The sequence below is a fragment of the Artibeus jamaicensis genome, unplaced genomic scaffold, assembly GCF_021234435.1.
Source record: "Artibeus jamaicensis isolate MK-2021 breed Jamaican fruit bat unplaced genomic scaffold, CSHL_Jam_final contig_3182, whole genome shotgun sequence".
Taxonomy (NCBI): Eukaryota; Metazoa; Chordata; class Mammalia; order Chiroptera; family Phyllostomidae; genus Artibeus; species Artibeus jamaicensis.
In genome coordinates this window covers 4,797,550-4,820,746 of record NW_026521742.1, presented here as the reverse complement: position 1 = coordinate 4,820,746, position 23,197 = coordinate 4,797,550, and the positions used below count along the sequence as shown (strand labels likewise).

The window sequence follows — 23,197 nt, the reverse complement described above, 5'->3', positions numbered from 1 at the left end:
CAGAAGCAGAAGAGGGAGAGTAAAAATTGAAAACCTATTTGAAAAAATAATGAATAAAAACTTCCCTAATATGGCAAAGGAAATACACATGCAGGAAGCACAGAGAGATCCAAAGAAGTTGGACTAAAGAGGACCATGCCAAGACACATCATAATTCAAATGCCAAAAATTAAAAATAAAGAGAGAATCTTAGAAGCTGCAACAGAAAAGCAGAGGGTTACCTACAAAGGAGTATTCATAAGACTGTCAGCTGATTTTTCAAAAGAAACTTTGTAGGCAAGATGGGACTGGCATGAAATATTCTACGTCATGAAAGGCAAGGACCTACATCCAAGATTACTTGGTCCAGCAAAGCCATCATTTAGAATGGAAGGGCAGATAAAGTGCTTCCCAGACAAGGTAAAGCTAAAGGAGTTCATCATCACCAAGCCATTATTACATGAAATGTTAAAGAGACTTATTTAAGAAAAAGAAGAGAAAAACTATGAACATTAAAAGGGCAAAAATTCACAACTATCAACAACTGAATCTAACAAAACCCCCCAAAACAAACTAAGCAAACAAGCAGAACAGGAACAGTTTCATAGGTATGGAGATCATCTGGAGGGTTATCATCTGGGAATGGGGAAGGGGAAGAATGGTAGAAATGGTGTAGAAATTAAAAACCATAATTGTAGGTACAAAACAGACAGGGGGATGTTAAGGACAGTATAGGAAATGGAGAAATCAAAGAACTCACATGCGCAATCCATGGACATGAACTAAGGGTGAGAATGATGGTGGGAGGGGGGTACAGGGCAGCAGGGGACAGAGGGGACAACTGTAATAATAACATTATCAATAAAATATACTTTAAAAGAGATTTAAAATAGTACACAGTGAAACACCTTTCTTTCACCCCTATCTCAGCTCTCAGTTTCCTTCTCCAGAGGAACTATGCTATTAGATTCTGTTGTATCTCTCCAAATATATTTTACATCACTTACTCGGAAAAGGAGATTACTTCACGGGCAGGAAATAAACTTCCCCTGTGTGGCCAAGTCTAATTCAATGGTAGCTAATTTTTGGAGTTGTCTGCCGTTACGTGTTTTCCACGTAATGCCAGGGTATGTTTGGGAGAGCAACGTATCAGTTAACAATGCTCTAAGCAAGACATTCAGTGTGTAGGAATCTGCAGCATATTTTCTATTCCTGAATTGTCATTCCATAGTTGACAGGGTGGATTAAGGAAAACAAAAGATGCCACAACTCCAAGAGACTGATTCATGTCACAAAATGGTTAAAATATAATAAAATTGAAAAATATAACATTACTTATGATAAAGCCAGATAAACTTCCATACCTGGAATTGTCACCTGAACGATGTTAAGATCTTCAACACCTTTTGCAGAACTTGAAGTACTGGATGAATTTATGTTTCCTTAAGACAGAAATTAAAATTTAGAACTTACAGAAAATTAGGCCAATTCTCATCTAAAAATGTCGAAGTGCCATTACTCAGAAGCCCAGAATGGCTTTTTAAAAAATCTTGAGAACATTTAGCTGGAGGAAAGCCCGATGGCTTGGCACTCACTGATATTTGAGTCTCTGCAGTTTCACGGTGCTGTCAGGGGGGAAAGGGCACCGTTGCTTTCATTTAGTTCGTAGCCCCACTACTTCAGTCAGTCTAACTAGATATTGAAAGAAGGATGTTTAAAAATATTGACCTTTGTTGTTATTCTCAGCTTAAAGGGGGAAAATAGGACATAACACATATGTGTCCAGGAAGACAATGAAATAGGAAGATGAAATATGATTTAACGCAGCCACAAAAGTGCTCAGCGCTGACAGTCAAAGCAGAGTTGATGTTTCTGTTTTCTTGTCCAACGATTCACACAATGTTCCCTCAAGCTCTCAGTGAGAAGTGTGGCTCCCGTCTGGTCCTCTCCCAGGAACTTCGGCCCCTGAGGTGATCCGCCTGCATTCAGAACAAAAATTCACGGGGACACGAGGAACCACACCGGCGACAACTGCCGCCAGGTTTTCCTGCAGCCAAACACATATTTCTGAAGGAAATGTGGGGAAATGTGCTGCTCTTTTCCTCAAAATTAGTCATTTTTCCGATCTAATAAATCCCGCAAGCTCCTATTCTTAACAGTCAGACTCAACACGAAGGGACCACTGAACTGCTGTGAGGTCTCCTGAAACATGCAGACTCCCTCAGGGCAGCTGATGCCACTGAGCCCAGAACACCAGGGCCCAATTCAGGGCATTACAGTCAGGTGGGGAGAGCGGGTGCCAGAGGGCGGGCGGCACCATGTCCTCAGAAAGTGCTCACGTTTTACCGTTGGCCTCCTCATAGTAGGAACATCCGTCACAAAACACAGGAAGCACAATTCAAAAACTGATCAAAACCCAGTTATAATTAGTGGGTAAATGGGCAGTTAACCCATTTAAATTACCCTACATATTTCAAATAAATGGATGGCATTTTCACTAATGGGTGAACTCCTCTAAAACTCTAAAATGAGTCTTAACTCCTCTAAAACTCTCACTTTAGGTAAACAATGACTCTTTCTGAACTGACTGCTCAACCACCTTGTAAGGTAGTTTAAAACTGCTCACCTGGTCCGCATTCCATGAGCCATCACAACAATCCCCGACAGATGAAGGGCGTGACTCCTATGATGGACTTCCGAAAGCTTTTAGACCTTTGTAGGTGCACGCTTGTTAGTAGCTATATTAACTGCCAAATAATTTGACCCATTTTTTCTTATTTTTCAGATCTTACTTATTTGTTTTTAGAGAGAGGAGAGGGAGGGAGAGAGAGTGAGAAACCATCAACTGGTTGCCTCTCGTGCGCTCCCAACCGGGGCCCTGGCGGGCAACCCAGGCATGTGCCCTGACTGGGAATTGAACCAGCAACCTTTCAGTCCGTAGGCTGACAATCCATTGAGCCACACCAGCCAGGGCCAATTTATGGCTAATTCTTTAAAAAAAACTTCTATCCAGGACAAAAGGCCGGTCCAGCCTACACTTCCCTTGCAATCCTGATGCAGCACAGTGTAGAGTCTGCCTTGGAGAACACTTCTGGCATTCAAATCACGGCTGGACTTGGATGCTAATGTGGGATACTTCTCTTTATAACTTAAACCATACTTGAAGGAAAGAACGCAAGTGTCCATCAACAGATGGTATTATTCAGACTTGAAAAGGAAGTTTGACACATGCCACAACATGGATAAACCCTGAAGGTTTTAAGTGAAAGCAGCCCAACACAAAAGGGCACATACTGTATAATCCCATCAATATGAAATTTGTAGAAGAGGTGAATCGACAGAGACAGAAAGTAAATCGCTGGCTGGCAGGGGTTAGTTAGCTGAATGGGAGTGGGGAGGGGGAGGAAAGGCTCAGTGGGTACAGGGTTTTACTCCAGGGAGATGAAAATGTTTGGAACTACAAAGAGGTGTGCTGGTTGCCGAACTCTATGGATGTACCAAATGCCACTGCACTGTTCACTCTAAGAGGGCTAATTTTATGTTATGGTAATTTCACCTCGATAAAATATTTTAAAAGTAACTTAAGGGGTTATTTTGGTAGAACTTCAAGGAAAAAAAACTGCATGGCTCAGAATGGTGGAACCTGATGCCACACTGACGTCCGAAGATGACTTTGAACCTTGGCCACGTAAATACATTTTATACACAAACCTACTCAGGCCCCACTGACTTCAAGAACAAATCCAACCTCGCTAATATCTGGGGATCGGGGACACCCTCTCCTCAGCACTCAGGTTGCCTGACAACATCACTCATAATTTCTAGGAAGGCTGTCAGGGCAAAAGCCCAGCAGAAGCTGTCCATGTGCACAGAGACGATCAATAGCTGAATTTTTCCCCTTAATACTTATGTAATATATGCCTTGTTGTGAAGAATTAGGGAAATAGGGGAGGTAGAAGGAGGAAAAATTGAATCCTGTGTATAGTTCTATTTGTATTTTCTTTTATTATGGATTTTTCCTATATATTAATTTTTTAAATATTTTTTTTACTTTTCAATTACAGTTTGCATACAAATATATTAGTTTCAGGGCTACAGCATGGTCATTAGACATTTACATGGCTTATGATGTGTTTACCCAATAAATCCAGTACCCATCTGACACCATACACAGTTATTACAATATTATTGACTGTATTCCCTGGACTACAACCCCATGACTATTTTGTAACTACCAATTTGCAGTTCGTAATTCCCCCCTCCCCCCTTTCCACCCATTCCTTCAATATCCCTCCCATCTGGCAATCATCAAAATGTGCTCTGTATCTGTGACTTTGTTTGTTCGTTTGTCCTTTAGATTCCACATATAAATGATATCACATGGTATTTGTCTTTCTCTGACTTATTTCACTTTGCCTAATAAACACCCTCTAGGCCCATCCATGCAGATGGCAAGATTTCATTCTTTATGAAATTGTATATGTAATATTACTTCACTTATTGACAGACACTTGGTTGCTTCCACATCTTGGCTATTGTGAATAATGCTGCAGTGAACATATGTCTTTTTGAATTAGTGTTTTAGGTTTCTTCAGATAAATACCCAGAAGTGGAATTGCTGGGTCCTTCTTTGTCTCTTTCTTCCCCCCATTAACCCCTCCTCTCTCCCCTCTGGTTATTGTTAGATTTTTCTTTTTTTAACCTTTTTTTAATTGTTCAAGTACAGTTTTCTGCCTTTTCCCCACAACCCCTCTCCACCACCCCCTTCTTTGTCTCTTGTTGTAGCCTTGTTTTAAAGTCCGTTTTGTATGAGAATTATTACCCCAGCTTTGCTTTCATTTCCATTTTCATGAAACATCTTTTTCCAACTCTTTACTTTCAGCCTGCATGTAGCTTTTGATCTGAAGTGAGTCTCTTGAAGACAGCATACATAAGCATCTTATTTTCTTATCTATTCAGCCACTCTATATCTTTTGATTGGAACATTTAATCCATTTACATTTTAAGTAACTACTGATATATACTTATTGGCATTTTATTACTTATGTTTTTGATCTCCTCCCCCTCCTCCTTCTTCCCCTTTTCCTTCTCCTTCTTAAAGAAGTTCCTTTAACATTTCTTATAATAATGAACTTCCTTTAACATTTCTTGTAATATTGGTTTGGTGATCATGAATTCCTTTAGCTTTTTCTGAGAAGCTCTTTATCTGTCCTTTAATACTAAATGACAGCTTTGCTGGATAGAGCAGTGATTTTCAAGTGGTGTTCTGCAAAAAACTTTAAAACATGCAATACTTTACTATTCAGTCAGGGACACTAACCTCTTTTTCTGTAGATTGTCAAATAAAAAAATGACAACAGCCAACACAACAACAGTTCTCCAGTGTGAATTAATCAAAATTATACCTATTTTTTTTGTCAGATTGGCAAAAAATATATTTTGGGGGTGTGCTAATGAACTTTAGTAATTAGTTTATGTGTGCCATGAGATGAAAAACGTTGAAAATCACTGGGGTAGAGTAATCTTGGTTGTAGGTCTTTGCTTTTCATCACTAAATACTTCTTGCCAGTCCCATCTTGCCTGCAAAGTTTCTTCTGAAAAATCAGCTCATAATGTTATGGGAGCCCCCTTGTAGGTAACCAACTGCTTTTCTCTTGCTGCTTTTAAGATTCTCTCTTCACCTTTAACTTTTTGCATTTTTTTAAAAGAGTTCTTTTTTTTAAGATTTTAAATTTATCTTTAGAGGGGAAGGAGAGAAGGAGAGAAACAGAGAAACATCAATGTATGGTTGCCTCTAGTGCATCTCCTGCTGAGAACTGGCCTGCAGCCTGCAACCCAGGCATGTGCCCTAACTGGGAATTGAACTGCAATCCTCTGGTTCACAGACCTGCACTCAATCCACTGAGCTACACCAGCCAGGGCTTAACTTTTTGCATTTTAATTATGGTATGTCTTAGAGTGGGCCTCTTTGGGTTCATCTTGTTTGGGGCTCTCTGTGCTTTCTGGGCTTGTATGTCTATTTCCTTCACCAAGTAAGGGAAGTTTTCAGTCATTATTTCTTCAAACAGGTATTTATTTATTTATTCAAAAATATTTTATTTATTCATTTTTAGAGAGAGGAGAAGACAAGGAGAGAGATATCAATGGGTAGTTGCCTCTTGTTTACTCTGTCCTGGGGACCTGGCCTGCAACCCAGGCACGTGCCCTGACTGTGAATCGAACTGGCAACCCTTTGGTTCTGGGTCCACTCTCAATCCACTGAGCTACACCAGCCAGGGCACAAATAAGTTTTTAATTTATTGTAGTCTCTCTACTCCCTACAGTACCCCTCTGAAGCGATTGTTGGTACACTTGAAGTTGTCACAGAGGCCCCTTAATGGTAAATGATGGTGCACTGAGGCACCATCATTTGTTTAGATTCTCTTTTCCTTTTGCTGCTCTGACGAGGTGTTTTCTGCTACCTAATTTTCCAAATCGCTGATTTGATTCTCTGCATCATCTAATCTACTGTTGATTCACTGCAGTGTATTCCCCACTTCAGTTACTGTATTCTTCATTTCTGAGTGGTTCTTTTTTGTTTTCTATTTCCATTTTTATGTTTACCATCTCTTTTTTAAAAACATGTTTATGGACTTTAAAGAGAAAAGAAGGAAGTGAGAGAAACATTAATCAGTTGCCTCCCACACACTCCTCCACTGGGGATTAAACCTGCAACCCAGGCATGTGCCCTGACTGGGCATCAAACTCCTGACCTTTTGGTGTATGGGTCGATGCTCCAACCAACTAAGCCACACCAGCCAGGGCTGTTTCCTATCTCTTTGTTGAAGTCCTCACCGAAATCACTGAGCATCCTTATATTCAGTGTTTTGAATGCTACATCTGGTGGATTGCTTGTCTCCATTTTGTTCAACTCTTTTTCTGGAGTTTTGTGCTATTCTTTCATTTGGGACATGTTCATCTCCTTATTTTGGCTGCCTCCCTCCCCTTATTAGGTAGAGCTGCTGTGTCTCCCAGCCTTGGCAGCATGGCCTTATGTAGTAGGTGTCCTGTCAGGCCAGCTGGTGCAGTTGCCCTGGTCACCTGAGCTGGCACTCCAGGTATATCCCTTCTGTGTGTTGTATATGCCTTCTTGCTGTAGTTGAGCTTTGACTGCTGTTGGCACTTCAGTGGGAAGTCAACTGACTCCTAAGCTGACTGGCTGTGAGGACTGGCTGAGACTATGGAGGAGGAGCTGTCATGCAGGGGGCACCTTATGGAGCCAGCTTCGCTTTGGCAGGGCTCTGGTGCTGCTGAGTCTGCCCTTTGGGTTCATTTGTTGAGGTGGTTGGGTGTTGCTCTAGTGTGGACTGAAGATGGCCATAAGGTGTGCCAGTCTGGGGCCTCTTAGGAGGCATTTTGGTGTGGGTCAAGTTCAGCCACTGTCTGTGCCCTGCCTGGGGCCACTTGGTATGAGCTTCAAAGTGATCTGCAGATGGCTGTCACTTGTGCTGGGCTTGGAGTTGCCTGGGAGAGGCTAAGCTGCAAACTGAGGCTGGCTGCTAGTAGTCCAGGCTTGAGGCTGCTTAGCAAGAGGTACAGGCACACTGAGGCCAGATGTTACTTGTTTGGGTGAGCTTTTGAGAGATTTTTAGGAAAGTCGCAGTATGAAGACAAAAGACAGGCCATTTGTATGGAAAAGCCACTGAAAGAGGCTTGAGTCCTCAAGTTGGGTAGGTTGGGGTCTCAGGGAATCAACAGGTCAGGATGAAGGGTATTAGCCAGGTTGATGGAGACTCAGATACGGTACTTGCTTCTACTTGCAGGCTGTGGTGGGAGGGAGGAGAGGGAAGGCTCAACAAAGGAGCTAGCACTTCTATCTGGGAGAAAGCTGCCCCTCCAGCCCTTGTCCTGGAACAGAACAATTCAGTTCCTCCCCCTACCTCTCTGGTGCTCTCTGACCTGCTGCCCCAGCGCTGGAGCTCAAGGTAAGTCTGAGTAAGTCGCTGTGCAATCCCTTTAAGGGGAACACCTGAAACTCCAGCCATCCTCTGTCTTATTCAACCACAACCTCCACTGGTTTCACAACCAGGAGTTAATGGGGATTCCTCTTCCTGACAATGGAACCCTGGGCTGGGGAGCCTGGTGTGGGGCTGGGATCCCTTGCTCCACAGGGCGGACCTCTGAAGCCAAGATATCCCTTCAGACTTAAACTGCCAATGTAGGTGTGGGACCAGCCCATTCTATGTCTCTGCCCACTACACCAGTCTGAACGTGGCTGCTTCTTTATATCCTTAGTCACAAGTCTCCTGTTCAGCTAGACGTCAGGGGGTTCTCAGTGACGGTCGTCCATAGTTTAGTTGTAACTTTGATGTGGTTGTGGAGGAGGCGAGCCATCCTGACTGGAAGCTCATATACTAATTTTTCTAAACAAAACTGAGATTCCCACAGTACACTGTGACATCTTTAGTCCGCTCTGTTTTGTGTATAGTTCGTCTTGAGCCAGACAGTTCGGTTTCCTGCTGAATGTGTGTGAGCGTTTTTCCAAAAGAATCACCACGAGCCATTCTCTACCTGCCGGGCACTCCCATTGCCCCGACTTTTTCTCTGTTATACACACTGGCAAGACAGGTATTCTTCCCCCTAAAATAACCAACTTAATGAAACCATTTTTAGAATTCAAAAAAGTGAAGTACATCAGAACAATCAAATTAGGATGAGAATGTTCATTCAATCTCAATTTCCCATTATGGCAAAACCAGTTTAGATGCTGTGATGTTTCAAGGAAGTAATATTATATACAAATAGAAAGGACTCACTGAAAAAAAAAGCAAATACAACTTTGAGGGCATAAATGATTCCTTTCAAAGCATAATTTGTATAGTTTGTATACTATCACTCAAGCACTATGTTTTCTTGTTAAATCATGTGTCCACTGGAAAAATGATAAAATTGCAATTTTATTTATTTTTTTTTAAATATTTTATTTATTTATTTTTAGAGAGAGGGGAAGGGAGGAGGGTGGGGGTGTCATCTTTGCATTAAATTCAGATTTTACTAATGCTATTTTATAATTCAGATTTTCCCAGTTCAAAATCACATCTGTTCATATAAGTGAGATTTTATTACATGCTAAGATAGAATTATATACCTAATGACCTTAATCCCTAAATATATAAAATAAAAGAACTTCTCATACTAGGAAGACACTATGGATCAGCTCATATATTCCAGCATCAGAGATAAAAATGGTTTTAGCAGATTATTAAATGGATCACAGTGAAAGAAAATAGGTACATTCTTTTAACTAAATGGGTTGAGAACCCACAGACTCCAGGATAAATGGTCTCATTTATATGAACAATAAAAAATGTTTTTTAAGAATTTTTAATTGTAAAGAATATCCTTAGAATATGTTTATAACTATTAGGTGTAGTTTTTAAGTAAACATCAAACAAAAATGCAGTCACCCCAATAAATTTAATTTTAGAAAAGATTTAGTTTTAATAAAATATTATGCCACATTAAATAAAAAACCCTAACAGGCTGCGCTTTAAAGAAAATAACCTTACATAGTGGATTGTATAAATCTCTTTAAAATCACACTCTGAAGTCCACCTCCGTGGATGCCTGCACTTAGACTGAGCTCACAGGCTCCAGGCCTGGGTGGCGGCCGCTTCTGAGCTGTTCATCACACTCCCGCAGGAGAGGAATGTTTCCAGTGAACCAGCCCCTGCCTTCCCTGCCCCCTCCTCTGCCCCTCCCCCTTCATTCCAGTCTCCGCTGCTCTGGTCATACAAGCACACACATCAGTTTCCGTCTTTTCCCCGCAATAATGCTTTAAGAAATGAAAACTGTACTTAGCAGTGTGAACGTGAGGAAGCTTTCAGCAACTAACCTTCAATTTTCACCTTGGCTTCAGGGTCCTCATTCGATTCTGAAGGGACAAGCGGAGTAGAGTCTTGAAAAAAAAAATTCTAAAATGACATTCATTATTATGTATTCTCATGTTCTAACATTTTACTGCTCCTAGCCAAAAATGTAGCTTATCCTGGCATTTTAAATACATTTTGTACTTAATAAAGGTAATTTCAATTTTAGAAGGGATAAAAGGGTAATAAAGGATAATCTTATAAGGAAGGAGTAAGAATAAGAAACTTTCAGACAGTATCCAATAATACAGAGTTACCCACACTAATGGATACAGAATATCCTTCTATTTGAGCTCTTCTTGCTGTCATCAGGAATTAAGGGGATAAAGAAAAAGCTGTCTGCTTTGGTTAACAGCTCCCCTCTGATCTTGCTAGCAGCCCCTGGCTGTTCCCAGTCTACACTGCAGGGAAGCACAATTGAGTTTTCCGGTGGACAAGAATCCTGACAGGTTACTAAATTTACATGCAGATAAAAATCTGATTAGATTATCTCATTTAACACTGGCTTATTTTAGAAAGATCTGGCAAGGCTTAGATGAACTGTTAGTCAAGTAAGAAAGACAAGAACTCGAAAGTAATTTTAGCTGTTTTGCTATTGTACTATTGATATGTGAGACATTAACTCTGAGGAAGATGGTGAAGGAATACAGCACCTCCGTGTGCTATTCTTGCAGCATCTTGTGAATCTAAAATTATTCAAAATTAAAAAGAAATCAAACTAACTCAGCTCTATCAAAAATAGGCTTCCCACTCTAGTGTAATAATAAAAATGTCTTCAGAAATAAAGTAATTCAAAGGCCAACATCTAATGAAGTCTTTTTGACTCTAGTTCAACACCAGTTCTACAACTGTTACCCATGTAGGTTTTCTTTTTTCTAAATATTATCTATCCATTAAAAAAATGACAAACACCTTAAAAAAGGGAAGTAAAATGTAGTAGCGGGGGAACAGATTTCAACAGGATTCAAAATAACTGTCCTCCTTCACGTCCAGGGAGGGCCAGAGACTTCGCTGAAGAAAAAGAGAGAAACAGGAACTAGACGGAAGGATTCTGTCACATGCCCCGGCATGGATGGACCCTGAGGGCATCATGCTCAGTGAAATACATCAGTCACCGCAGAACAAACACTATAAAGTTCTGCTTACGTGAGGCCCTTGAGGAGTCAAATTCATAGAGACAAAGTAGAATGGGGTTGCCAAGGCAGGAGGGAAGGAGTTCCTTAATGCAATAGATTCGCAAAATGAAAAGTTCTCAGGATTTGTTTCACAACCACGTGAACAAACTTGACACTTAGGGCTCGGCCAGTACTGAACGGCACATTTAACAACAGTTATGATGTTAAATTTTATTGTATGTCTTTTTTACCACAATAAAATACATATATATTTTAGTGTGTGTATATATGTATACTATATATGTACATATTATATATGTGTGTGTGTATATTTTGTGTGTATGTATATATACATATACACACAGGGTCCAGCACAGATAACACCCCCTTTTTATTATAAAATCTTTTATTACAAAATCATAAGCATATAATTCTGTAATATAACAATGTGACACTCAAGCACATCATATAACATTTTAGGTGAATGTTCAAATTAAAACTATAAATTATGACACCCATATTATTACCCTGCCAATCACACTCCAGCAGGTGTTACTTCTGCTGGACCTTGTATATAATTCAGAAAAATAAACAGAAGTTAAATAATGACAGAATTAACTGTTCTCTTACTTTAAAGCACTTAAATTCAAACGACTAACTTTATGAGTGAATGAACAATTCTAAGACCAGAAATCTAGCGTAGTATGTTCTCTGGCAGAATTTACCCAAATTCTTTTAGGTGAGCAGACTGGACCGATGGCTCAGGAGGCATTGGAATTTTCCTCCTCAATAAAGAACCCCAGACCCCCCAAGTCAGAGAAGCTATACAAATGACTATAACTGTAATAGAATAACAATAAAAAATGATTAAAAATAAAATAAAATAAAATGACTGCCAATCAGCTCCATGGAAAACACTTTTGACTTAAGAGAAAAATACAAATCATTCTGCTACTAAGACAGAGGTACGACTCCTAAAAACAAGGTCATCTTGCCTGTAAATGGACAAAGACGTTCCATTTCTCTAGATTTGTAGAGGAAGTTTACTTTATTAATGTTACTGTGGATATACACAAATCACTTTAAGAGTTCAGGCCTTAAATATGAGGCTCAAGATTTATAAATGAATGGAGGGAAGTATGATCACATTTTAGTTCTAATTCAAGAGCTTCCCAAGCCCTGGCCGGGCAGATCAGTTGGCTGGAGCGCTGTCCCACAGACAGAAAGATCACGGGTTGGTTCCCCCGTTGGGGTGAGTACAGGAGGAACCCATCAATGTTTCTCTTTCACATTGATGTTTTTCTCCCCCCTTGCTTCCTCTCTTTCTAAAATCAATAAACATATCCTCAGGTGAGGATTAAAAAAACAATTTTCTATAATACTTTTCAACTCAGTTCAATCGAATTTGGGCATGCTCATCGAAAGTCAAAATGAAATAAAGCAACAAATGGCACCAGTGCCAACTTTTTCTTTTAACCACTTAACTTCTACATCCAGGCGCTTTAAGCAGAATCACTTATAGATCAGGAAGTACAAGAGTGTGAGCGTTCCCAACATCACATCTCATGCCCTGGCTGGTGTGGCTCAGTGGATTGAGTGCCGGCCTGCAAACCAAAGGGTCACTGGTTTGATTCCCAGTCAGGGCACATGCCTGGGTTGTGGGCCAGGTCCCCAGTAGGGGGTGTGTGAGAACCACACATTGATGTTTCTCTCCCTTTCCTTCTTTCTCCTTCCCCCTCTCTAAAAATAAAAAAAAATAAAATATTTTTTAAAATTACATCTTAGGACTAGGATTCAGCTAGTTTTCTAAGAAAGCACACCAGGAAGTCCCTCTCTTCATTTCCAAACATGTGTTTAAAAGAGTGTGTTCTCTGTAAAATACTGTAAACTTAAAACACACACACACACACACACACACACACACACACTAAAATGCTTTGGTTTTCTAACCTTCCATTGGCAATTCCATTTCTGTCACTTCACTGATTGCAGGGGAATGAAGGCTTTCTGAAAGGAAAGCAAAGGCTGTATTAAAAAGGTGGAAATACAAATTTTAAAAACAAGTAGTTTAAAATCATACAAACAATTCAAGACCTGCACAGGAATGTACATAAAATACTTTGACTCCTTAAATAACATTTGCACAAAAGATCCTTTCTTTATATTTTTCCTTTGTCCCTTTGTTTGTTCTTTGGAAAAATTTCAAACCTACAAAACAGAGAGATGGTACAGAGAAGCCATGTGCTCAGCCCCCAGCCATCAACTCATGGGATCCTGCCTCATCTGAGCCCGCCCGCCAGGCCCCCAGTAGGGGGCGCACAGGAGGCAACCACACACTGATGTTTCTGTCCCTCTCTCTCTTCCTTCCCCTCTCAAAGTAAATACATCTTTTAAAAATTTTTTAAAAATCACAGCATTTAACATTGAAGCAAAGACTTTTATTTTATCACTCATATTCCAATTCTGTCAGTTGCCCCCACTGTCTTTTACAGTTCTTCCTCTTCTGTAGAGCATCCAGTCTGACGTCGGGACGGTGGTTGTGTTGCCGCGTCTCTCTGCGTTCCCTCTCATCTGTAGCAGTTGCATAGTCTGCTTTGTTATTTATGGCATTGCTACTTTTTAAGACTAGAAGCCTCCTCCCCCCATAGAATGCTCCTCATTTCGAGCTCGTCTGATATTTCTTCATGATATGATTCAGGTTTCCCATTTTCAGCCAGAACACTGCCTAGATGATGGTGTACCCTCCTCAGGGTATTGCATCTGGAGGCATGTGATGTCTGCTATAGACTAGAGGCGTCCCCTCAAAATTTGTATGTCGAAACCTTAACCCCCAGTGCGATGGTACTTAGAGCTGGGACCTTTCCAAGGTGATCAGGTCACGAGGGTGGGGCCCTCATGAATGGCATTAGTGTCCTCATAAGAGAGACGCCAGGGAGCTCTTCTGTCCCTTCCACATGGGAGGATGCAGGAGATGATCCTCTATGAACCAGGAAGTGGGTCTTCACCAGACGCTGGGTCTGCCGGCACCTCGGTCTTGGAACTGAGAGGAGTGAATGCCTGTTGTTTCTAAGCCCCTGACCTGTGGTTTTCTCGCACAGCAGCCTGGAGTGGCTGAGAGAGAGTTCATTTCTCTCTCTCTCTCTCATGTGAAATTTGATCATCTGATCAAGGTGTTATCTGATTTCTCCACGGTATCATTAGCTTTTTCCCTCTCTCTTGCAACTGACAAGCAATTTTAAGAGCGTGTGAGTATTCTGCTCCTAAATTTCTCTCTAGATTTAGTGTCCACTGACGATTCCTTCTTGATCCAATCTTTTGTTATAATGGTTAAAAAACAATGACTCTCCAATTCCAGTGTTCCCGCCATTGACCAGTCACCAGTTGACATTCCACAGGAAGCAGTCTTTTTGCAGTTGGTTTGCTCAAATCAGGATCCCAACAATGCCCACACATTACACATCTGGTTGAAATGCCTCTTCAGTCCTTACTACTGCAGAACAGGTTTCTGTCCATTAAAAAACAAACAAGCAAATAAACAAACAAAAAACCCTTGCAATTATATGATGAAGAAATCAGCACATTTGGCTTATTGCTTTTCTCCCATCCTGGAGTTTACTGCCTGTGTCCTTGTGGTGTATTTTCCTATGTTCCTGTATCTCCTGCATTTCCTACAAATTGGTAGTTAGGCCTAGAGGCTGGATCAGACTTAGGTCTGATTGTGGGGGCAAGAATCCCAAAGGCATAGTTCATAATAGGTCCCGTCAGGAGGTACATAATGCTGGGGTACCTCTACTTTGTAAGGTTAACATTGGGCCAGTGAGTTAGGACCTGTCAGCCTGATCCACCTGTGGTAAAGTCCGAATGGTTTTAATGGCCACTGGTGGTCACGGCTGAGATGCACTGTTACATTAGGGGTTGCAAAATGGGTGCATCTTATGACTTCTTCCTGAAAGCCACATGTTTTATTCCCCCAAATTCTTTTGAGAGAGAGAGAGAGAGAGAGAGAGAGAGAAAGAGAGAGGAGGAATTCAGCAATACTTTATTTACTAGGCAAAAGACTGAATCCCAATACATTTTAGTTTTTATTATCAGTGACTCTAACTAATTGATGTCTGTGTGCCAGCTACAGCAAGAAACCCAGAAGCCTTGTTCTCATGCTTTTCTCACTTTCTTTTCCTCACTGTGAAGGGCAGACATGGGCATGGAAGTTAACTGACAGAAAGCTTTTCCTCCAGTGAGTGACAACAGGAGACCTGTCAGCAGCCACTGCTGTCCAGGGTGAGCTGACTGATAGCGTGGGGCCTTCAGGTCCATTCCCACGGCTGACATCAGAGCTGCTGAGGTCACGAAGGAAGACTCTCCAAATGTCTCACATTGGACACTCACAGCCAGTGTTGTGGGAGGGCCCACAGCCTGATATCACAGTTAACTTTCTGCTCATTCACCAATTCTGCAATTGTTTGAAGAGAGCGCTTTTTTCTCTTTCCAGCCCCTTGCCCACGTTTGGTCATATTGGAAGGGAAGGAGCAGGAGGGAGGCTGAGGCCTCAGGAGTGTGCGCTGCGGAGAGGCTGTTGCTAAGAGGTGGAGGGCCGCCCACGCAGACCGGAACAGACCCTGTGGGCCCTCCCACCAGCACTCCCCTGAGGCTGTGTAGTCACAGCCCTGGGACCCCTAACCCGTGACTCTCACCGCCTTGTTAAACCTGCAGCACACCGCTGCACAGCCTCTGTGCTCATGAAGGACGAGTTAATCCTGGGCTGCTCACAGGCAGAACAGATACAGGGACGGCCTTTCTTTTCTTTCTTTATGTTAGGCACTTTATTATTTTTATTTTAAAAAAATCCTCACCTGAGGATGGGAAAGCCTTTCAACAGCTAGAGGGCATAGCCTGACAACTGAACTCGCAAACTGCTGGGTCAGTTCACCTGTACCTGCCACAATTCAGCTGAAGATGAAGCTTAGGGGGCTCCTAGGTGGGGAGGGAGGCAGACTGAAAAGGAGGGGGGTCTGGAAAGAGCAGTAGACATGCTGCTGCCAGTTGGGATGTTACAGGAGGTGAGGAGCCACGGGCAGTGTGTGAGCAGGGGAGGGCAGTGGGCGGGTCCCAGGCTTCAGAGAACCACTGCTGCGAGGGGAGGCAATGGCGTGGGATGGACGGTCCCTGTCCAGTGGGGGGGGGAGACTGGTCGTCAGGGGTTGCCACAGGCGGGTGGGGGCCTGGCCTGGGACAGCAGTAAAGAGAGACACTCCCGTTAGTCTCTACCTTTAGATGTTTTTGTAAAAAAGTTCTTAGTAAAATTTATGGAGCTACATGATGCTGTTGGAAGATTTCAGAGTTAAGATTTTGCAGAAAACATTTCCCATGTGATAACAGGGTTTGAGGACTGAAATTGCAAACTCTCCTGCACTCTGCCCACATTTCCAGAGGAGCACAAAGATGGAGAAAGGACAGGGGTGCGGTGCCACAGCCATCGAAGTGACAAACTGACACAACTGGCATCACGCTGGGGTCCCGCAGGACTCCCATCTTGGGGTAGAGGACTGAGCCACAGAACTGCACAGGCCGCCTACCTGCGTGCACCACACTCAAAATCTTGTGTTTGCTAATAATGCCCTCCTGCCTCCATTTAACCTGCAAGATGTCAATGAAGCAAATATTATTAAGGACATTTGAATTTCTTAACTCTCATCTCCATTTCTTCTAACTTTGAATATTTTCTCAGTAACCCAGGGACAGACTGGACTGGCCAGGATTGAGGAGGAAATATTTGAGAACACACGAAATGAGAGTACTAAGGACAAACTCAATCAAATGCAGCCGGAAACGCCTTCACATGCCCACGTGCTCACGAGCACTCGGATTAGGCTAAACGAGTCCACCTGATGACCGCATGTTGTTTTTCTTAAAGTGATGGCGCTCGAGAGCACAGGGAGGGTGTGGGGGCCTTTATTAGTCTTCGCCTATTTCTCAGACGGGAGGTAGTTAGAACTTTCCCTCATGAATAACTTCTGGAGAAGAAAGTGGTTCTAAAACAGTATTACCTTGCATGTTATATCGATAGTAATGAGGATCCTCCGATTCTTTCTTGACCGACACGGCTGCTGCTTTCAGTGGAAGGCCTTTGAATGCAATGGAAATTACAGAATTGTATGTTAGACCAAACCCACCAACAGAGAAATATGACCAGCTGATAGAATTTCCAGGTTCTGTTTTGATTACCAGAGCAACACTGTGATCAGCAAAGGAACTTGTTCACTTGCTATGAACAAATGGTGTAGCCTATAAGAATATAAATACCATAAAAGTAAAATAGCCCTGGCCAGGTGGCTCAGTTGGTTGGAGCTCCATCCCATACACCAAAAGGCTGTGGACTTGAACCCCAGGCAGGGCAGATCCCTAGGTTGTGGGTTTGATTCCTGGTCAGGCCACATATGGGAGGCAACCAATCGATGTTTCTCTCTCTCTCTCTCTCTCTCTCTCTCCAGCCCTCTCTCACTAAAACAATTAACATATCCTCAGGTGAGAATTTTAAAAAATAATATAAAATCAATATAAGAGGAAAGAAAGAAGGAGGGAGAGAAAAATGAAGGAAGGAATGGAGGGAGGAGAAGATGGGAAGGAGAAAGAGATCTAGATCCCAGTTTGGGGAAACTCCCCTTTTTAAAGTGGCTGAATATATACGTGCATTTATGTGAAATACGTAAACATTCTTCTGTAGTGGGACTTGAACTGGACCGTAGAATCTTAACTCTCAGTGAAATGGACTTGAGAACCTGGGGAAACTACAACAGTAAAACAAAAAAGCCTTCATCAGGGAGAGGTGTGGTGGGCTGAAACGCTTGGCCACAGTGGTCTCCCAGCCGGTACGCACACCTGCCTGCCACGCGGCCTGCCCACTCCAGTTCTCTGGAAGTGAGGCCAGCACTTCACCCTCTCAAGCTGGGCCTGGCCACGTGACTTGTTTTGGCCAAAGGGACATAAGCAGAGGCTCGGAAAAAGTTTGCATCAGAGCCTAGTGTTTTTGAAGCTGAGTGTCCGTGAGAACAAGCCTGGGCTGGTCTCCTGGGGGCTGTGAGGCTGTGAGGAGAGCGGGGCCCAGCTCCCCCAGGTGAGGCCCTGCACCCAGGAGTGAGGCCTCCCAGATGGTGCAGCCTCAGCCCAGTCAGCTCCGACAAGAAGCCATGCCAGCTAACACACAGAATTGGGAGAAAAACGAATCCCTGAAGCCACTAGTTTTGGTGCTTTTAATATAGCAACAGATAACTGCTACCCAAGTATACGTGTCATTCACCGTGAATGTTAATAACATCAAATACAAACTGCGGGGCAGCCTGGGCTTCACTGTTCAGCATCAGTCTACACGTTCTGAGGGGTCTTCGGAAAACGAACAGCTGCTGGTATGAGAATAGTGAGACTGGATTTTTAAAATGTGATTATCAAAAAGGAAAATTTGTTAGAACGACCGAGGACCAGAACGGGTACGGCTGATCGGCATGTTAGTGAAATGGTACATCATGCTGAGGAGCCTGCTCAGAAATGGGACAGGAAGGTAACTTGATGGAAAGATCAAAGGGAAGTCAACAAATGGAGGTCTACTTTTGCTGAAAAAAGAAAAAAGAAAAATGCTATTTATGTGCTTATTTTTAAGTAATATGAGAGAATTTTTACCAACTGGTTAAAAGTTGTTACCCCTACTATGGAGAAGGGATGAGAGTTGTGCAGGGAGCCCTGGGGGGCCGCGGAGTTTTGAGAGGAGAGAGTGAAAGGGTGAAAAAGAATTTTTCTTATTACACTCATAAGTCTGAGTTGTAAAAGAATTTAACATGGATACCTTTTGTTAATAGTTTATAATAAAACTTTGATTAAAGTACACATTCCGAGTTGATTAGGCAGCACAGACTCTACTAAGAGAAACATCTGACAAGCACGTGACAGCTGGGCCGTCAAGGAAAAGTCCCTTCCTAATCCAGGCCACGGAAACCAGCGCTGACAGTGGGGACTTTGGGTGAAAAGCTGATGAAAACATTCATGGCAGCCTTTCCTCAAAATGAGAGAGAGAAAGGGAGAGAGAGGGGAGGGAGGGGAGGGAGGGAGAGAGAGCGAGAGACAGAGAAAAAGGAATTCAAAATTCAAAACCATTTACACACTTGATTTGTGGAACAAGCGCTACACACGTATGACAGGAGACAAGGCCCGTTGACGGCCGGCTTGTAGAAGCCTGGGGGCAGCTGAAAGCGATTTGTATTGCATCACGAAATCCACAGTAGAATTCATTAATAACATTTTTTAAAACAGATGTTTACTTGTTTAATTTTAGAGAGAGGGGAAGGAAAGGGATTAAGAGAGGGAGAAAAACATTAGTGTGTGGTTGCCTCTTGCATGCACCCCAACCAGGACCAAACCTGTAATCTAGGTATGTGCCCTGACTGGGAATCGAACCTGTGACCCTTCCTCTATCCAACTGAACCACACGAGCCAGGGTTCATTTTCATCTTTTTGAGGTCTGGGTTTTAGTTTCAGGTACTTGGTTATTTTGAGTTTTTAAACTTTTCCACTTTTAATACTCTCAATATTTTCCCATCTTTTGATTAAACATTTGAAGGTTTTTTTTAAATCTATTTTTAACCTTTTAACATTTTCCATCCAATCAATGCCATTTTTCTTTTTTGAGGAGTGGGGTGAGGCAGGGATGGAGATAAACTCTTCTGATCCACTGAAGAGGGTTTTTTTCCAATATACATTGTTTCAGTGATGCATGTTTATTATAGAACATTTATTTATTTTAAAAGGTTTTATTTTTAAAGAGAGGGGAAAGGAGGGAGAGAGGGACAGAAACACTGATGTGAGAGAAACATAGATCAGCTGCCTCTCACATGCTCCCAACCAGGGACCCGGCCCACAACCCAGGCCTGTGCCCTGACCAGGAATTGAACCAGAGACCCTTTGGTTCACAGGCCAGCGCTCGATCCACTGAGCCACACCAGCCAGGGCTGTACAACATTTATAAATGACGGAAGAGTTCAAGAAAGTAGTAAAATATGTCCAAAGATGAAAACACTGCTCTATTTGTAAATCAAGTCATAATTCCAAACGTGTGCTCAAGACTTTTTTACTCATTTCACATTCGAGTTCTAATTTAAATATAATTAAAATAATATTTTGTCCACAAATATATCTACTAAATAACATCAAGTACCTAGTATTTACTGAATTAGAAGGCTCTTTCCTAGATAAGTGAATAAAATAGGATTATTCTGCAAATACCTCAATCCCCATTTCTGTGGTTGATTCGTTCAGACTTTCTGCACAATCAGGTCATCTGTGAACAACAGTTTCCTTTCTTTCTCCCCAGTCTGTGTGCCTTTTATTTCCTCTTCCTGTCTGCCCGCATTTGCAGGAGTGGGGAGAGGGGACAGCCTTGCCTCGCTCGGCAACTTAGGGGGCAAGAGTCCAGTTTCTCACCATGGACTCTAATGTTAGTTGTAGTTTTGGGTAGATTTTTAAAAACCAAGTCAAGGAAGTTCTCTATTCTTAGTTTATTGAGTTTTTTTTTTTTTTTAAGTAAAACAAAAGAAAGGAGTCAAGTGACTGGATTCTAAAAGCATTGGTGTACATACCAGAATCCTCCATGGGTTCAGTTTTCACATGGATGGGGCCACAGCTGAAAGGAAAAGGGAGCCCTGGTCAAGACAGGCGGGGGAGGAGCGAGCACAGGTGCTTGGACACGGTGAGTTCAACTCCCCAGACCTCCATGCCGCCAAATCCCTCTTCCCACAACAAACTGAGAGCAAAACTGCCACAGGTTTAACATGAATGTTCTTAATAATGTCACAAAATTAAAGGTATCAACTGAATATAGCCTCATAATCCCAAACATCTTTTTCAATAAAGAACGTACAGCTGACCCTTGGACAGTGGCGGGTGAGGGGCACCAAGCCGCCACACAGTGGAAAACCTGAGTGTAATTTAAGTGGGCCCTCCGCAGATGTGGACTCCCCGCCGCAGACGGAAAATGCAGGGGACCCCGAAGGACGTGCGCCGCGCCCGGTCCACCACGGGTGCGAGAGGGCCGTGTGGTTCAAAGTCAGGCTGTTCACGGGCCGGCTGCACAGCAAAGTCAGGAAGACCTTCTGGTCTAAAAAGTCACCCTTTGGGGCTGGATGCGGGTTGTCTTACCTTTCACTCGGCGATGGCGCTGACCTCTCAGCATGTGTTCCGGCCCCGGGCCCACCTGTGCAGGAGTGAAAAGACACACACTAGCCCCTTTCCACGTCTTGAACTATGACAACGTTCAAAGGCGCCTTAAGTGAAAGCAAGTACACACAGGGCAGAACTCCCATCTCTAAGTCATCATGGAATGGCAGTGCGGGCTGACCGCAACTCAAACCTGACCCCACACTCTGGGCTTGTGTGTGGGGGCAGAATGGGGGCGAGGAGCCGGCTGGGGCTGGAGCTCAAGTGTGGGCCCCATGTCGCTGCTCACCAGCTGGGTGACCTCCAGCAACTTACTAAACCTCCATGCGCCTCAGGTCCTCTGTCTGAAAACAGTGGCCGGTGAGAGTTAGTATGTGTAAAGTGCTTAGAACAGTTCCTGGCACACCATGAGCAATAAAGAAGGGCCGGCCACTATCATTACTGTTCTGTAATGAAAACACAAGTCATCCGGCCAATAATCACCTGGTGTCCTGCCACCCTCACCTTCAAATCCCTCCTTTAAGGTGAGCGAGAGGATCCCAGGAGCTCACAATTGTTCCAGGAGCAAACTCTGCCCCATGAGTGGTCCCTGCTCGGAGCGTGTCACGCTGCCCGCCGTACCCCACGGTGGGCCTTGTGAACTGTGCGTGCCCCGCCCTGCACCCCCTAGGCCTCCCCTACCTCCACAGTCTCAATATGACACCCTTGTTAGACCTGATCTTTCATATCCCGCCACGGTTTCCAATTACATTCTGAATAATAATCTGAGAAAACTGGGTACAGATAGATCTCTAAACACTTCTGGTAAATTACTATTACTATCATTATCATCTGTCGCTTCATAATCACAAGTTCAGGAGATTATAAGGGCTCACTGGTTCCCAACGTGTCCTCAAACACACTCCGCACGGCCTTCTGCCCGATCGCACTGCATGTGCTTCCCGGCAGAACCAGCCTGCCGACACCCTGTGTATCTGGAGGGCCCGTTCCCCAGGAAGCCCCTCCAATTACACACCTCTACCCCTTTCCAGGGGCTCTCGGGATTTCCTCCAGCCATCCTGACAGCGTGGGCCATGCCTGGTTCCCTGCTGGACAGTCTTACTCCTCAGAGACTGTGAGTTTCCGAAGTGCGGGAAGAGTCACACATCCCAGACCCACTCCCGAACCCAACAATGCCTGGCCCTCGGTGGTGGTCAAAGACCAGGACGTGACCCCAGAACGCTCACACGCCTGGGCACAAGGACGAGGTGGGTGTGCTGCTGACTGTGGTCTGGATGCAGAAACTCGCAGGCGTGCGGGCTGCAGGGAGGGTGGTGTCTCAGCTTTCTAGGCGGGCATCTATCCCTGACCGCGTACCCTGCAAACGTCGGGACCACCCACCCTGGAACGTCAGGGGCTGCCTCCTCCAAGAGGAAAAGCAAAGACTAAATGAGCTTTAGAATGTGCCAAACTTGCATTTTAATTAGAAAAGCATAAGTGTTTTGCAGACAAGGGCAGTCACAAAGTAGGAGAAGCTGGCACCTACCTCGCTGATCTGCCGGACCTAAGAAAGGCCTGCAAGAAAACCAACACTATTATTCAGTATGAACACACAAGACAGATTAAATATCGGAATAAACAACTTCTAAATGTAACAGAACATAATTAACTAACTGCAATTAAGCCCTCAGTTTATCTTTAACTAAGCTAACTGTTATGAAAGAATAGAGTCCGTCACCTGTTTATGATGAATGAAATCCCCGCTTTGTTCTCCAAAATCCATTTCAGAGTTGCAAGGTCATAGTTCTCAGGGTGTTTAAAGGCAACGCCCTCCGGAAGCCCCTGCACCACCACTGCCGACTGGTCTCGCAGCATCTTCTCATAGGGAACAGGCACCATTGCTGCTGTCCCTAACGCTTTCCCTACAAGAGGCACGACGACTTTAAACGCTACGAGCACGAAACCCCACCAGTCAGACCCACGCAGTGTGACAGACACAGGTGGTGGCATCTGGCTTTG

At 43.4% G+C, this 23,197-nt stretch overlaps 1 protein-coding gene across 5 annotated transcripts in view; it reads right to left on the bottom strand.

Moving 5' to 3' along the window:
* GTF2IRD2B (GTF2I repeat domain containing 2B) overlaps positions 1-23,197 on the bottom strand; it is a 74,729-nt gene that overhangs the window by 6,067 nt on the left and 45,465 nt on the right. For 4 of the 5 annotated variants that reach the window (XM_053663476.1, XM_053663474.1, XM_053663475.1 and 1 more), the window contains 7 exons: positions 22,917-23,100; positions 22,725-22,753; positions 21,182-21,236; positions 20,623-20,666; positions 17,047-17,124; positions 12,953-13,009; positions 1,344-1,421 (listed from right to left, as the gene is read on the bottom strand). In XM_053663476.1, coding sequence (XP_053519451.1) covers positions 1,344-1,421; positions 12,953-13,009; positions 17,047-17,124; positions 20,623-20,666; positions 21,182-21,236; positions 22,725-22,753; positions 22,917-23,100 — 525 coding nt within the window. Of the gene's footprint in view, positions 1-1,343; positions 1,422-9,853; positions 9,917-12,952; positions 13,010-17,046; positions 17,125-20,622; positions 20,667-21,181; positions 21,237-22,724; positions 22,754-22,916; positions 23,101-23,197 lie in introns of all 5 variants that reach the window. The other variant, XM_053663477.1, reaches the window with a different exon arrangement.